We start from the raw sequence: 17,631 nt of genomic DNA, 5'->3' as shown, positions 1-17,631 counted from the left end.
AATTCAGTCATGTTACCTATGGGGTTCTAGTTTTGATAGGGGACAGGAAGCTAAAAGCAGCAAGATGGCACAGTAGCAAAGCTTCTTATCTGCAGATGAAACCGGCAAAAGCCTTCCACTAATTAGCTGCTGGGCATGTTCTCTCCCACCTACTGAGCCCAATGTGCATGCGGGTGGGAAAACAGGTCTGGCTAAAGAGGCTCTGCTGAAGCAGTGACTCAGCTTGTTATTTGCTCAGTGCTCAGAATCATGCCCAGCTGTACTTGATGAAGACGTGTGCCTCTATCCTCAGCCCATGTCTGTTTTTCCTATGAATTTTCTCTATGATGCTGCCTGTCTCTCTCTGCACCATGAATCAAGTATCGTCTAGTAGCATTTTAGTATGTCAACAAATATGGCCAGATTCAACTAGCAAGTCGCAATAGTGGAAGACAATGCAAGGCTTCCCCCTAATACAACAGGTTTTTTTTCTCCCCCTCCTTTCCTTCTGGGAGTCCCCAAATTGGCTCTGATGTGTGTTGGGGGAACCCCAGAACAGCTCATGTGGCAGGGGGTGCGGAGAGGGGAGACTGAATGTCTGGCAAGCTGAAATGCTTGCACTGATGGAAAAATCTGCTTAGCACTACACTGAATTCCTCCCTGCAGACTATTTATTTCAAATGTTGATCTACTGCCTCTCATTAAAATCATAGCAAGGCAGAGGATACTGTCAATATAAAACAGGAATTCAAAAACTATCCTATATGCTATAAAAACAATCCAATCCAACAAAATTCCATCCAGCACAGCCAACTCAGCTCTCTTGAGGAAGAGAGACAGAGGGAGGAAGTAGAGGAGCAACTTGGCACTGGGAAAAGGCAGCCCGAAAGAGGCGCCCAAACATTAAGCCCTAGCCTCTGCCAACACTATATGCCACCACCGGGAGCAAAGTCTACAGCCCAAGAGCCATGCACACATATCAATAAAAATAGATATTTTGCGGGGAGCAGGGTGTTTCTGGTGTATTATAAAAAGGTATTTTGTATTGGGTAAGAGCTTTTTGTATATCTTTGGACAGATATGGGAGGGGGGAGAAAAAGGAAAGTGGGAGGCATCTAAAGAAAACTAGTGAGGCTGCATAGGGAGCTTACTTTCCGTTATGAAATGGAAGGCAGGTAAAATCATGAAGAAAAAGTATACATGAATAGCCAACAGTTGCAGGGAGAAGGTCAGGTGAGCCAAAGCTCAGAATGAACTCAGGCTTCCAAGAGAGGTTATAAACAATGAAAAGGGGTTCTTTGGCTATGTTCGAAGCAAGAGGAAGAAGAAGCAAGTAGTGGGTCCCTTGCATGGAGAAATGTTATTGAGGACAGAGAGAAGGCAGAACTGTTCAACACCTACTTTGCCTGTGTTTTCACCCAAAAGGAAAGCAGTGCCCAACCGGCTGATAACAGAATAAATGATGCAAGGAGGAAAGCACAGCCCAAGATAGGAAACAATGCGGTAAAGGAACACAAGCTTAACCTGAGTCCACACTGTGATACAGCAGCAGAAAAAGCTAATGCTATTCTATGTTTCAGCAACAAAAGTATAGTGTCCCAATCAAGGGAAGTAAAAGTACCACTCTATTCTGCAATGGTCAGACCACACCCGCAGTACCATGTCCAGTTCTGGGCACCACAATTTAAGATACAGTGGTACCTTAGGTTAAGTACTTAATTCATTCCGGAGGTCCGTTCTTAACCTGAAACTGTTCTTAACCTGAAGCACCACTTTAGCTAATGGGGCCTCCTGCTGCTGCCGCGCCGCCAGAGCACGATTTCTGTTCTTATCCTGAAGCAAAGTTCTTAACCTGAAGCACTATTTCTGGGTTAGTGGAGTCTGTAACATGAACTGTATGTAACCTGAAGCGTATGTAACCCGAGGTACCACTGTATTAGGATATTGACAAACTGGAATGCATTCAGAGGAGGGTGACCAAGATTATAAAGGATCTGGAAACCAAGTCTTATGAGGAACAGTTGAAGGAGTTGGGTATGTTTCGTCTGGTACAGCGGAGACTGAGAGGAAAAATGATAACCATCTTCAAATGTCTAAAGGGCTGTCACATGAAAGGTGGATCAAACCTGTTTTCTCCTACTCCGGAGGCTAGAACCTGAACCAATGGCTTCAAGTTACAAGAAGGCAGATTCCAACTAAGCATCAGTAAGAACTTTGACAATGGAACAGACTCCCTTGAGAAGTGGTGAACTGTCCTTCCTTGGCTGTTTTTAAGCAAAGGTTGGATGGCCACCTGTCATGTATGATTTGGTTGAAATTCCTGCATGGCAGGAGGTTGGACTAGATAATCCTCAGGGTTGCTTCCAACTTTACAATTCTATTATTCTATTCTATGAAAAAACAATGTATCATATATTTATTTATCAACCAGGGACCTAAAACAATTTCAGGTTATGTTAATGCACGAATAAACTTGCATTAAAGACTGGGTCTTTATTTTTATTCATTTAACAACATTTATATACCACTTACTCAAACAAAAAGACCTCTAAAACAATATCTTGATAATCTTTGTATCTATTTTGGATTGTAAGCTCCTCAAGAAGGGATCCGTCTCTTAGTCTGCAAAGCTTGTGCTGCATACTGATGGCATTATATAAATAATAATAAAAATAACGTGCAGCGCTGTGGTATATAAAGTTTTGCAGTGTAAATATTTACACTTGTGCTAGCACTGCAGAACATCATGATAAAGGATACTGAAGAATATGCATCGTCAGAATAAATTGTGTCTATTTTAGAGCGAAAGCAGCTTCCCTCAGGCATTGTCTGAATGTGGAAAGGGGCAATCAGTAATACATAGGCAAGTCCCACTCCCGCATTGCTGCTGCCTGCACCAGCCACACTCCCCAGTCACTGTGTGATCAGCATCCATCTGAAGGGAGCTACTAACCATGCACTGATTAGGCCAGGGGTCAGCAACCTTTTTCAGCCGTGGGCCGGTCCACCATCCCTCAGACCATGTGGTGGGCCGGAGTGTGTGTGTGTGTGTGTGTGTATATATATATATATATATATATATATATATTGGGGGGGGGGGGGATGAACGAATTCCTTTGTGCCACAAATAACCCAGAGATGCATTTTAAATAAAAGGACACATTCTACTCATGTAAAAACACGCTGATTCCTGGACTGTCCACAGGCCGGATTGAGAAGGCGATTGGGCCACATCCGGCCCCCGGGCCTTAGGTTGCCTACCCCTGGGTTAGGTAGTGTTCTGATGGCCCAAGGACCAACTCACAAATTCCTGCTTGTGTTCAAACTACAGAGAGCGAGGGTATAAATTTAAGAGAGTTGTACATTCTGGGATATGAAACTAAACAGAACACAGAAATCCTGTTTGTTTGCCCATCAATTCATTCTATACATACATCCATGAAGTTTCTAGTCTTAATAACTGCATTTGTGATCTTGATTCAATAAGCTTACAACTACGTTTTTCAGTCCTGCCAGAAGCTTTCCTTCTTTCTTCCAGTGCTGAACTTGAGTGGCACAAACATGACTGTTTTTCAAGCAACTGTGAAGCCTTATAAGTGACTAAAAATACACCTATTCTATCTCAGTAGTCCATACTAAAGAATAACCTTGGTATAAATAACACCATTTATATAAAATAAAGCATTAGGCACAAATACCTATGTGGCTGGTTGTTTTTAAATCTCAACACGAAATTAAAAGACATTTAACTTATAATAATATTTATTTATTTATTTATACCCCACCCACTCTGGGCAACTCCCAGCAGAATACTGAAAACACAATAAAACATCAAACATTAAAAAAAATCCCTAAAAATGAATTTTAAAAGCAACTTTTAAATGACCTTAACAGTCAATTAAAATTTGGTTTGAAACAATTTATCATAGTACTCGGATCCACTTTTTATTGTGCAACCGCTCTCTCCCTGTCCCTTAAACATTACCTTGCCATTTCAAATTGCTGTAAATGTCACTCCTGATTTGGATCTTGAACACATGTGTTAACTTTATGCAAGCTATTTAGGCCTGAGAGGCAGAATGTAAAGGAAGGGGCTGGCACACAATCCCCCTCTCTGAGGCATGCTGTAACTGTGTGTGGTGACCACACAATGGCAGGCAGTGGGCATGAGCATGCTAGTTCCATCTACCTCATCAACATTTCATGGGCCCTCATGCAGGGCCCACCAAATACATTTTGCTGCCTCAGGGGAAGGACAATACTGTACTCCCCTATTTTGCAACTGAAAGCTGACCAGATTGGCTGGCAAATCTTACTTTGACACTGGCGGTGAGACCTCCACTGCACTCAAAGGCTGCAATTGTGGGGTGCAGAGCAGATCATATGGCACACCCATCTCTGTCCACTCCTTGCTCTTCTGCATTTGCCACCCGAGGTGGTTGCCTCACTCTGACTCATGGTAGAGCTGGCCCTGATTCTATGCGTTTAATGGTGACAGTCTGAAGCTGGGAGCCTCCTGTACTCAGAGTCCTGAATTTCTAAGGTTCTAAAATATACAGAGAGCCTGCCTGAGTACATAAGGCTCCCAACTTCAGACAGCCTCAGGGAGTTGGAAGGTGACAAGAACAAATAGGTGGAGCTAGCATGCTTATCTCACTTCCCCCTTGTGTGTTTACTAAATGAAACTACAGAACATCCAAAAAGGGCTAGAGTGAATCCAAGTATGCTCCCTCCATGAGGAATACCAGGCATTTATCCTTATTCAAACTTTATATCTTGGTGATGATGTGCCAAGCTCTACAGTAAACAAATGAACAGTTTCTAATTTTCAAGTCCCCAGAATGTACTAGTCCTTTACTAGCACTGTAAAAACAATCCCTTTGCCATTCCTGGCCTGAACAACCAGTCTTTTCCTACCACCTGCTTCAAGCCAGCACATGACCAACACATGTTTTCAAGTATGACACTTATAGAATGATATCATGCAGAATATTTTCCCTGCTTCCTCACCAAGCGATTCTGCTTAGTGAGCACATGGTTGTGTAGTGAAGCTGCCACAATTCTGTGCTTTTGGTATGAATCGAAAGAGCACCCAGTTGTTTCATTCCTGCAAGCTCATCTCATTTCGTAAAGTGATATTACTCCTGTCTTTCACCAGCCACACAAAGCACATGCCATATTCTATGGAATAACACTAACCGAAATAGGGTTTATGAAAAGTGAAGCAGGTGCTCTTAACAAATACTCACCTTTCCAACCAACTACCCCCGCCCCTGCCTTCATTTAGATGCACAGCATATTCTCAGCTAAATATTTGCTCAAGTCTTTGCAAGACTTGGACCTATGGACTTAGCTGTGCAAAAGATTCTGTGCTGATGTGGGTCACTTTGACCTCCATACATCAGTCCTGCTTGCCAGCACCAGTCCACAGAGTACAGTACATAAGTTCTCCAGCAGGTCAAACATCTGAAATACCATTCAGTTCATTTCCATGCATCTGGGGAATGAGATGCAAACTGATTCATTAGAGCAGAGGTGAAGAACCTTGGGATGAGGGAACAAATGTGGTCTGTCAGGCCTTTCTATCTGGCTCTTGGGATTCTCACTAGACCACATCTATTTCCAGGCCACACTTCTTTACCAGGACTGCTCTGTGTCTCAAGAGCTTCTGCCTGCCTGACACATGTCCATGAACTGTGACTTCTAGCTTGTCTGGATGGAGATGTGTGTGTGCATGCAGAGACTCTCATCTTTTGCATGGCTGAAATGTGGCCTCCAGTACAAAGGAAATCATCAAATCTATGCCCACCTTTGCCTCTGACCCCACCTGCCACTGGTATGTGGTCCATGGAAGGTTTCCCATTAGAATATGTGGTCCTTGGGCTATAAAGGATTCCTTACTCACTTTGAGCCTTACACTGGGAAAAAGATGTTTGGCTGTAATCAGCATTTTGTTTTATGCACACACACTGATGCTGACTTCTACCAGACCCTCTGAAAAGAAAATGTTTCTAAAGCAGTGAAAAACAGAAATCAAGGAGAAGTTCCCATTCTGTTCAGTTAAGTTCCTCCTTCCTCAGTAAAGGTGGGAAGGGGAAACGACCTGTCCACAATTAAACAAGGAATCGAAACAAAGAGGTATTTTGGTTTTCCATTTTGGTTATTTGGAAGAAATGAACTGTGGATCAGGTAAAAAAAATAATTACACCCATTTTAGACAGAGGCATAAAGTTGAAGATTCAGAACTTTCAATCCTGGAAAAGTCTTATAACAGCAGAAAGAGTTTTGCTGGGCCCTGGGTCTATACTGCTAAATTTAAATTTAACTAAAACATCACTGCCTATCCTCCCTGGCACCATGTACAGGTACAGATGTGAAACTTTGTAGAAGAAAAAAACAGGTTTGTGGGGTGTGTTTTTAAAAAACAACAACACTACTTTCCCCTTCAAATAAGTTCCTTTGGACAAGTTGCTTAAACCCTCTTCAGGTGTAGAAAAGGCTCCCCACTTCAGAGGTTCAGCTCCCAACACATGGAGGGCTGTGGGAACAAGAAAAGTGATGCTCCAGAGAGCCTGGGAGAGCACTTCCTACTCTTTCTTTCATTTGATGGTTTCTTGAAGATGGGCTTTGAAAGATAGAATCAGCTTCCTAGCCATGTATGCAGACTCTTCCTCCCTCACCTTGATGCTTCCTCTAAAAATTGCCACAAATACCCAGAGAACAGACTATTTATACTGTGCCCTCTCTTGGACAAATAAAGCATGGAACACTCAAAGTTGCAAGTGGTGTGCAGTGCAACGCTGATCTAACACATCATCATTGCAGGCCGGGATTATTGAAAGATCAAATATGAAGTACTTCTGAAATTGCAATACTCAGCACTATTATTGCTTATGACATACAACTTGAACAAATTAAATACCAGTACCTTACAATTAAATAACCAGCTTGCTTATATAGGTATGTGATCACTTGCGCCTTTTGTTTTGCTGTCATCAGTCAGAAATACCACTAAGAAGTTGCAGCAACACATTTAACAAATCTGTTGAGAACCTGTCATTTTAAACAGGAAGACAGATGCAGAGTTGGATTAAAAAAAAAAAAACAACTCTAGATAAAAGTACTCCTTCCTTCTGATTAAATACTTGGAAAAGTGACACAAGTCTCTCAAAGCTGTACAGGCCTCTCTAAGTTTTACCTTTGCCTCTGTGACACTTAGAAAGGGTGAAATCCCTGCAAGGACTGGGAAATTTTATACAACACAATGAGGAAGTGCACATATCAGTAGACACTATCAGCAAGTCCACATTCCGACAGTCTTGAAAGACCTGAATTTGTTATGAAGCTGAAAAATCACAAGATCAAGCTCAAAGGGGTGGGGTTCAAACAGAAATAATTTAGCCCTAGAACTGAGCATGGGAATTTCCTATGGATGCTGCTCAACTAATTCTATTCTAGTCAGAGAAGACCCACTGAAAATTACGAAAACACTCTAACCACACACACCACACCACATTGGTGGTTTATCAGTATAGACAAGATGAAGACTCCAAATTCACTCCATTCATTAAACATTCTGTATGACTAACATAAAAATGATCAACAGCATATTGGAAACAGCTGTTCTTTTTGAAATACATCTCATTACTTTATAGAATTGCAGTTGATCTTAGTAAGGTATTACCCTACTGTGATTTTTAATCCCCCCCCCCTTAATGATCAGTATGGTAATCCATGTCTTCTTGTATTGGTTTTTTGCAGAAACAGAAATGCAAGCAGCAGCTCTGGCATGGAAATATGTACAGAGCTTGTGTTCATGTACAAAAACACAAACGCCAGCTAAGATTTCCTATAGCAGTGAGTAAAGTCGCAATAGACAGAAGGCAGTTAACCTCCTGAATAACAGATGCATTATCTAGTCTTTGTACTGCCTTCAATGGTCCATATGACCTTCCTCAGCGATAAGGAATCAGCTGATATTAAATCAACACACTCCCCCACAAAGGAGACATTAGGATCTGAGGCCAGGCTATTGTGTTTGTATCTCCTGGGGTGGGTGAAGGGAACAAACCTACACAGTGGATGGCTTTTTCCTCCTTACAGGGAAATGGAGATGGGTTTGTCCTCACAACTGAACAGGCCAAACACTGACATATGGGAAAGGAGCAGAAGATTTACCCCCCCACCCCCAACAACAAATCACAATAGTGATTTACAGCACCATCTTAGCCATGTCTACTCATGAGACCTACTCAATGGGCTGGGTTCCTGGGCGAGTGTGGGGTTAAGCATTGCAGCCTCCATGGGAAAAGCCATTCACACAATCCTGGAAGTGGCAACTTGCTTCTTGGCGGCCTTGTACCCCCACCCCCCACTCCAGACGAGTGTGGGGAATGGCAAGCAGGCAAGGCTTAGGAAAGGCACTCTGCACATGTTCAGAGCCCTAACAGCTGTTCTAGAGCTGAGCTCACTCGCTTCTGATCTGAGGTGGGAGAGGCCAGACTAGGGCATAACCTTGGAAGTTGCAACGGCAGGAGAACAGTGGCGTTGACCTAGTATCCTTGGAGCAAGGCGGGAAGACCGCAGGCCTGCAGGCGAAAGGAGCTGAGGGGGGAAAGGCAGAGCCACGGCAGAAAGCGGGCGAGGTGGGAGCGCGCCATGCTTACTTGCGAGCTGAGATAGAACTTGAGGCACTCCTCGCAGACGGGCTTCTTGCAGCAGGGCAAGGGCTTGAGGGGCTTCTCCTCCAGACACACGCGGCAAGTCAGCACCAGCAAGGGCCCGAAGTCCCCGGAGATGAGCCCGGAGAACGGCTCGGGCAGCAGGTACAAGTCCACCTCGAGGCTGCCGTCCCCGCCGCCCTTTCCTCCTCCTCCTCCGGGCAGAGAAGGCGGCGGCGGCGGCGGCGAGAGGCCGGGGCCAGGGTCCCCTCCTGGGCGCGGAGACGCCGGCGGGGCGCTGGGCCGCCGGTCGCTCTCCACGCAGTAGACGGTGCAGTAGACGGGCCTCAGAGGAAGCCGGCGGCTGGGGCTGCTTCCCGCTTCCGAGCCGGAGCCCTCCTCCAGGCGAGCGACGGCGCTACCGTCCTCCGCCTCCGCCTCCCGGCCCAGCGGTTCAGCAGGAGGCGGCGGCGGCGGCGGCGGCGGCCCCGGGTCGCTCTCTGGACGGGGCGCCGCTGCCCTCCCGCTCCCCGCGGCCGAGAGAGGCGGCCCGGGGGCGCTGGCTGTGGCGGCGGCTGACTCCCGCGGGGCGCTGGCCGTGCTCAGCTGCTCCCCCATGCCCGCCGCCGCCGCCGCCCTCGCCGCCGCGGCCGCCGCTTCCCATCCAGCCGCCTCCCCGGACGTGTGGCGCCCCAGCCGGATCCGCACGGCGTACAGCGCCGCCGCCGCCGCCGCCGCCGCCACCTGGCTCCGTCCCCCCGCGGGGATCCCTCCTGCGCCCGCCGGAGCCAGCTAAGGGAGCGCCCGCTCGCCGCCTCGCCAGCCCCGCGCACGTAGGGCCCGCCGCCCCGACAGGGACCGCCTCATCCTGCCAGGCGAGCCGAGTTCAAAGAGGAGGACCAGCCCCTCCCGGAGCCGCGCACACCTCTCGGCGCTACCTAGCGCCTCCGGCACGCGCGCACCGCCCTCTCCCACCGACGAGCTTCCCCCCGCCCGCCCTTTATATTATTATTACATTTTATGATAATTATAGCTCTCATATAGATTCCCCACCCCCCACTTTCTTCTAAAGCGTTACGATTTTTATTTTTAAAAAATTAACATAGGGTGTCTCCCCTTCTCCTTGACGCGTAATGCGTAATCTGATCTGTGCATAGTTATGGGAGTTCAGAGGGGTTCGATCTGAACTTACTTTGTTTAGGATTAAAGCCTTAATGTCCCTTCTCGCACACCCAAGGTCACGCCCAGTTACTCATTTCGTAAATCTGAAATAACTGTTAGCGTCTTCCTTTCACAGATTTCTAACTAGAGCATGAATCTGAAATCCGAGCTGTGATATTTGTAAGTTATATCATCCTCTTAATTCTAGAGCTGATGTACGTTTAAAAACAATAGGTGTGTGTATGGGGGACAAATTAGTTCATTCACTTCTCTTCTTCCTTTTCTTCTTTACTTACAACCCCCATCACAAAGATCATGGCTCGGGAGCCTCCAGATGTTGCTGGACTACAACTCCTATCACCCCTGACCATTGGCCATGGTATCTGGGACTGATGACAGGTTCCCCACAGGTGACAGCAATAATGCTCCCCCCTGACATTCTTCAGAAATACAATTGATTTCCTTTGTGTGTGCACAGACAAGTACCACACTGTTGTGTTTGCTTATCAGAAAAAGCAAAACTCGTAAGAGAGCTCATTTTAAGTTGCAACCAATTCATGTTATTGGTTAATTGATTTTTAATATTTATATCTTTGTATCCCACCCTTCAAATGTAAAGCATTCCCAAGCCACATTGCTGGACAATGGCAATATATAGATGGGTGAAGAATTTGGACATTGATTAAATAATAGATCAGTGGTTCCCAAACGTTTCCCATACTGGCCACTTGAAAATTACAAGGGGCCTGGTGGACCACTTAATGATTTTTCTGGCTATTGTAAATGAGAACATAATGTTGGATCAGACCAATGGCCCATCTAGTCTAGCATCCTGTTCTCACAGTAGTTAACCAGTTGCCTATGGGAAACCAGCGAATAGAACACGAGCACAAGAGCACACTCTCCTCCCTTGGTTTCCAGCAACTGGCATTTGGAAATATTGCTGTCTCCAATTGTGGAGGTAGAGCATAGCCATAATGGTTAATAGCTGCTAATAGCCCTCTCCTCCATGAACAAGTGTAATGCACTGTGCTAGATGCAGTAGGATCATTAGGGGTTTTTTTGCTTATTTTATTTCTTATGTTTTGTTGTTGTTTGGTCGTGTCCGACTCTTCGTGACCCCATGGACCAGAGCACGCCAGGCACTTCTGTCCTCCACTGCCTCCCACAGTTTGGTCAAACTCGTGCTGGTAGCTTTGAGAACACTGTCCAACCATCTCATCCTCTGTCGTCCCCTTCTCCTTGTGCCCTCCATCTTTCCCAACATCAGGGTCTTTTCCAGGGAGTCTTCTCTTCTCATGAGGTGGCCAAAGTATTGGAGCCTCAGCTTCACGATCTGTCCTTCCAGTGAGCACTCAGGGCTGATTTCCTTCAGAATGGAGGGGTTCGATCTTCTTGCAGTCCATGGGACTCTCAAGAGTCTCCTCCAGCACCATAATTCAAAAGCATGGAGGAGGAACCGGCAAGCCACTCCAGTATCCCTGCCAAGAAAACTCCATGGACAAAGACAACAGGCATATTATTTCTTATAAATTGCATTTATTCTCTTACAACTTGTATTCAATAGAATTCAAACTGTAACAAAATTATTGGTACCCTTCTGTCTTGGGAGACAATGGAGGAGTGTGCCATTGGGAGTGAAGTCAAACTGTTGAATTACAGTGCCTGCGGTGGTTGTAGAGACTAATGTGGGAGAGACATGTTTTGTTGCAGCTGGGGCAGATGAGGGCATCCAGTTGTGCTGCTGCAGATGCACTATGATGTTTATTCTCTCTGCGTTCCTCCCAGCAGTCATTCCTCCTCTGGATACATGACTGTCTGTCTCCAGACACTGTGGTCATCTGCAAGGGATTCCCTCCTGGCGGGGTTGATGTTGCCAACCTCCTTCAGGTATCATTTGTAGACATCTTTGTAACTCAGAATAATAAAATGCAATAGAAGAAATAGAAGAAGCAATTAAAATACAGTTAAAATCCATATGAGCATTAATGCAAGGGATATGCTGTCTGCCGTCTTCAAGCACAAACCTACAGACACACCACGGATCACCTGAAGGAAGCTTGTGGACCACAGGTGGTCCACCAGAGTGTAGGAGCCTCTATAATAGATGAACCCATCCACCTTGCTTGTTGTCAGACAGCACAGCACCAACTCATAACTGCAAGTTATGTTTTCAGGTAACATTTATATCTCCTTTGGCAGGCAGCAATGTTCCAAAGTCTCAAGTGGAGGTCTGCCCCAACCCTGCTGCTCAACCACCTTTGACCTGGACGGAGCCTAGGACTTTATGCATATAAAGCATATGCTCCAGCACTGATCTGCGATTCCTTCCCAAGTAATACAGAGAATAGCTAGCATATGATGTGGTATTCTATATATGTATTCATTTCTATGTTTACCATAATTTTTCAAGAGATGAATTTTATTCAGTTGTACATATACCTTGCCCCTAAGGCACATTTTAATTTGAAATTCATTGAGCGAAATGATGCCATCTGTGCAGCACCTTTGCCTTCTCCTCCCCTTCATTTTTCCAGTAGCTGGTGGTAATGGCTATACCAATTGTTCCAAGCAGCAGCAAAATGTGGGGATGTTTGCCAATCATTAGGTAGCCTAAGCTGCCATGAAGAAGAGGAGGAAAGTATTGTGCCATGCTCGAGCGAAACATGATGTCTGCAGAAGCAAAAAAACCAAAACAAACAAAATTGACAAGGTCAACTCTTGAGGAGCAAAAACTCTTCGAGACAAGAAAACAACAAGACTGTGGATGTGTGTGTGACTACACAGAAGAAAAGGGGTAGGAGTAGGGGGGGTGAAGAGCAGATTTGGAAGTTTTGATGAATGAAGCCACCTTTCCAGAGCATGAGCCAGATTTGAACCAAATGAGAGGAAATGCATGTGTTGCTTGGTGGAAGAAGAGAAAAAAAGGAAGGAGAAGGAAGAAAGCAGAAAATGGAGTGTGAATTGGCAAGGGGAAAAGGTGGAAGCACAGGTGAGCATAGAGGACATGAAGAAGTGAGAGGTTTGGGACACAAAATAACAATTAAACAACACCCTTAAGTCAGGGGTAGGGTGCATGTTTTCCTTTCCCTGTGTCTGTCTGCCCCCCCCCCATTTCCCCCTTCTTGCTATCAAGAGCCACCAGAATTAAGCAAAAAACTACCATATTTTTTGCTCTATAAGACTCACTTTTTCCCTCCTAAAAAGTAAGGGGAAATGTGTGTGCGTCTTATGGAGCGAATTCAGGCTGTGCAGCTATCCCAGAAGCCAGAACAGCAAGAGGGATTGCTGCTTTCACTGCACAGCGATCCCTCTTGCTGTTCTGGCTTCTGAGATTCAGAATATTTTTTTCTTGTTTTCCTCCTCCAAAAACTAGGTGTGTCTTGTGGTCTGGCGCGTCTTATAGGGCTGTAAGATTCCCACCTGTGCTGTAAGGGGACAAGCAAACAAAAACTGCATGGCCAAATGAGAACTGATTATGCTCAGTAGCCTCAAGAGTGTTGCCAGCCAGTTGAAAATGAGAAATGGGAAACTATGTTGTGTGTGGAATGGAGTATCCTATCTAATTTGAATGTGGTGGGGTGAATTAACAGCTAAATAATGCTCAAATATGGACAAACTCTAACTGTAGGGGTTGCCAGCTTTTTATCTGGTCTCTCTTCTGTGTCCCCAACATGCAGGAATTTTGGCATGCACAGCTGTCCCTGGCATTAGGATGTAGCAAGGGTTGCAGGCAGCAGCTTTGCTCTCTTAAATTCTGCAGTTGTCAGACTACTGATAAACTACCTAAAAAGGTTGGCAGTTTTATGCAGGCATCACTCTCTAGGAAATTTGTTATTATATATCGCCCATCGATGAAGAAACCACTCTTTCATTATCAAGTATTCTGTGCATATGGCCATATAGATGGGGAATTTATGTCAATTAACAGAGCAAATTATGGATAGAGCCCCAATGGTACATACTTGGCAATACAGAACGCTTGTGAATTACTTGTGAAATTCAAATGTATAACAGATGCAAGTTAATTATGTATGAACTGCACTTCAGCATTCTGTTACGGATGTAGACTGAGTATGGAAGGCCCTACTACTTTGGTATGTTAAGATGCTATCCATTTATGATCCTACTATAAAATATAACACTTTATGATCTATGGCTGCTGGCCATGATGGCTGTGTTCTGCCTCTACTTTCTTGAATGCCAGCTGTTTCACAAGTGTGGAAAGTGTTGTTGTACAGTGGTACCTCGGGTTAAGTACTTAATTCATTCCGGAGGTCTGTTCTTAACCTGAAACTGTTCTTAACCTGAACCACCACTTTAGCTAATGGGGCCTCCCGCTGCCACTGCACTGCTGGAGCACAATTTTTGTTCTCATCCTGAAGCAAAGTTCTTAACCTGAAGCACTATTTCTGGGTTAGCGGAGTCTGTAACCTGAAGCGTATGTAACCCGAGGTACCACTGTATTTAGGTCCTGCTCGTAGGCTTCCCATAGTCATCTAGTTGGCCACAGGATGTTGGATGGAGATGAGCCTTGGTGTGATTCAGCAGGTCTGCTCTTATGATCCACCAGGGCAATATGTACTCAAGTACCCAAGGATAGGCTTGGGACAGGAGATGATGACAAAGCTGCCCCTCTTTTTCTTCCCCCTCCCCTTCTCCAAAGCCCCCCTAGCTGAAGCAGCAGATCACAATAAGCAGAGGGGAGAAGGAAAGCTGCACACTCTTCCAGTTTTTTATTTTATATACTGTGATCTTTTTTGTGAACCACCCTGAGACCTCCAGGTATAGTTTGGTATATAAATTCCATTAAATATTAATAATAATAATAATAATAATAATAATAATAATAATAATAATATTAAAAGCAAGTGGTGGATAGGCCTGCTTTTGACGCCAGGGCACCCTCTTCATCCACAGACTACTTCAGCATGGAGTTCCTGCCAAAGAGAATGGAAGGGGTTTACTTCACAGCCACTCAGAGTGGAAGGGGCTGGGCCTTATACCAAGCTATTAACATTTTAACTCTTTAATATGGCTAATGATCAACAAACATTTTTTTTCTTTTTAACCAAAGAACATCTTTTATTTGCTTAAAAGTGCCGATAATGTGTGTCACATTTCAGCCTGATGTGCATAAAAAGAAGTTGCAAAACTTTCTAAACACACACACAAAAAATCAAGTGGCTAAATGTTGGGACTATGAGCCAAATGGACCTCCTGTTCCCCCTCCCACCATAGGATTTAGAATCATAGAATTGTGGAGCTGGAAGGAAGCCTTAGGATAATCTAGTCCAATGCCCTACAATGCAGGAATATGCAACTGTCCCATACAGGGATTGAACCTGCAACCTTAGCATTATAATGCCCTAACCAACTGAGCTATGCTTGAACCTGAATGGTTTACTGCAGGGGTCGGAAATTTTTTTTAGCCGCAGGCCGGTCCACTGTCCCTCAGACCTTGTGGTGGGCTGGAGAAGCGGCACTGGGGGGGGGGTGGAGCTGAAAGAAGAGGCGAGTGGGGCAAGTAGTCCTTCTCCCCACCCCCAGCCGCAGCTGCTGCATTTACCTTCCCAGGGGCTGCCGCCACCACTGCTGCCACTGCTTCTTGTGGGTAGGCAGAGGGAGCTCGTCCACTCTGCTCTCTGGCCCACAGGAGCACCAGGGCGGGGGGGGGGGAGGAGGAAGATGAGTGGCATGAAAGGGCTGGCTCCAGAGAGGGGCTGTTTAAAATTGTGCTCAGCCAGCTCAGCCCAGCCCCCTTCCTCCTCTAGGCAGGGCGGTGAGAAGCAGGGAGGAAGGGAGGGAGGAGGTGTTGCCACGGTGTGTGTGTGTGTGTGTGTGTGTGTGTGTGTGTATGTGTGTGTGTGTGTGTGTGTAGGGGAAATGGTGCAGCCCGAACGAACAGAATCCCCACGCCGATCCACTGACAGTCCGCGGGCTGGATCCTGAAGGCAGTTGGGCCTGATCCGGCCCTGGGCCTTAGTTTGCCGACCTCTGGTTTACTGGCTAGTCTAAACCACCCAACCCAGGAGGGTAAGCGTGATCCTGATCTTCGGATCCTGGGAAAACATTTGGGGTTGCCAAACACTGGTTTTGATTAAGAGCACCTGTAAAATATATTTACCACAGCCCTGCATACAGTTAGGCTACTTAAATCCCCAGAGATTTTAGTGGGATTTTTGCAGTCTGTCTCAAACGTGTTTACAACTACAGTATTTGTTTAAAATTGAAATGTATGGGTAGTTGATGAGAGATGCAGTTTTATCACATCACTAAAAATGCAATTGGGTCTGCGAAAAGCAATATAAATAATTAAAATCAGACAGGTTAATCAATAAGGCCAGCATTTGTCTGGTTCTTTAGGCCACTTGCAAATAAGCGGATTATTAGAGAAACATTTTCCCTCCCAGATTTAAGCTGCTTAGCCTTACACAGCCTGCCAAAAGAGCCAGATGTTGTTTCAGAGTGAAAAATGTTTTTCAGAGTATTTTGTTTTTATATTAGATAGATAAGATAAATGTCAGGTATCAATAATAGACCATTATAGGGACAAAACATTTCTCTCTTTATGAGAAATCATGGCCCTGCATTCACTTGCATAATCTGATTTCTAGTCAACCAGCTTGGTGAAACTTCCCTTATCCAAAAGTCTCTCTTGTTATCTAGACTTTATTTATAGCCACAGTGTTGGTTAGCTTCTGTGTGTGTTTCCCTTTATCCTCGCCCATCTCTGACCCAAATCCGGCTGACAAATGACATATTCTCCAGAAAGTTTGCCAGATATTGCAATTTCTACTGTTTCTGACAACAACAACTCAAGATAGAAGTGTTATGTTGAAATTTTTCAAGCACTGGAAAAAAAAATACCTTACAACTTTAAAACCCAATATTCTCAGCTCTGCCTCAGGCTTCCGAAGCATCATTGTGACCCTTGTTACAGCTTTCATCAAGGAGCAACTGAAGGCACAGAGGGGACAAAGTGTCTTTGGGCTGTATTAATTCCCCCTTCATACACTGGAATAATCTCCATCCCCCCCCCCTTTGGAGGAGGGGGCTCTGCAGTAACAACCAGGAAAATAAATCTAAACTTGAAAAAAAACCTAGTTTTTTTAAAAATTGGTGCACAGGTTGCATTGTTGTATTTTTCAATTCTATTCTTTGTTTTTTAGATCATACAGCACCACTTAATACATACATACATACATACATACATACATACATACATACTGTTCTGAGTTTCCAGGGGAGGAAGTAGGCTGTATGTGAAATCTTCCTAACTCCTGTATCCTGCAATGTTAAAATGTAAGGCAGGCTAGCTTCCTGTGTTGCGGTGATCACCTGGGTGATGGACCCTTAAGAGAACAAAAGAAAGTTAGATAAAGTTAGAAAGTCAAAGCCCAAGTTTAGAGTTGAAAAGTGGTAGTGATGCGACCTAAAGGTAAATCAGCAAGATGGAGAGGGAGGGAGGGGAAGAGAGAGAGTCAGAGCAACATTTGAGAGCAACATTTTATTTCTGTTTGAATCCCAAGGCTATGACTATGGGAGAAACAAGATACTTTTGGGGTGTTAATGCTGTGAACCCCTCCATCAGAGACTCAGGTTGTATATACATGTGAATAAACCATATATCATAAAGACACAACCACAGTCCAAAAGGAAACACGACCCCTGGCCCACCTGGCTGCAAGTCAGTATGCCAAGTCCAAAATCTGAGGTTCAATCCACACAAGTCCAAAGACACAGTCCAGGGTCAATCCAAGTAGCCAGGTCTGAAGTCCAGCAGTCAGGATACAATCCAGAGTCCAACCCAAAGCACAGTTCTGTGGAG

General features: G+C 45.1%; 1 protein-coding gene and 1 long non-coding RNA gene across 2 annotated transcripts in view; one reads left to right on the top strand and one right to left on the bottom strand.

The window, feature by feature from the left end:
* Positions 1–9,272, bottom strand: part of RNF217 (ring finger protein 217) — a 48,198-nt gene extending 38,926 nt beyond the window's left edge. The window contains exon 1 of the mRNA XM_080999705.1: positions 8,646–9,272. Coding sequence (XP_080855831.1) covers positions 8,646–9,257 — 612 coding nt within the window. The 5' untranslated portion in view covers positions 9,258–9,272. The remainder of the gene's footprint in view (positions 1–8,645) is intronic.
* LOC308473917 lies at positions 8,666–13,956 on the top strand. Its single transcript, XR_013984398.1, has 3 exons — positions 8,666–8,804; positions 9,937–9,980; positions 10,113–13,956. It is a non-coding gene; the product is annotated as an uncharacterized lncRNA (long non-coding RNA).
* The last annotated feature ends 3,675 nt before the right edge of the window (positions 13,957–17,631 follow it).

The sequence above is a fragment of the Podarcis pityusensis genome (assembly GCF_964106645.2).
Source record: "Podarcis pityusensis genome assembly, chromosome: 3".
Lineage (NCBI taxonomy): Eukaryota > Metazoa > Chordata > Lepidosauria > Squamata > Lacertidae > Podarcis > Podarcis pityusensis.
This window is presented reverse-complemented; position numbering and strand designations above follow the sequence as displayed.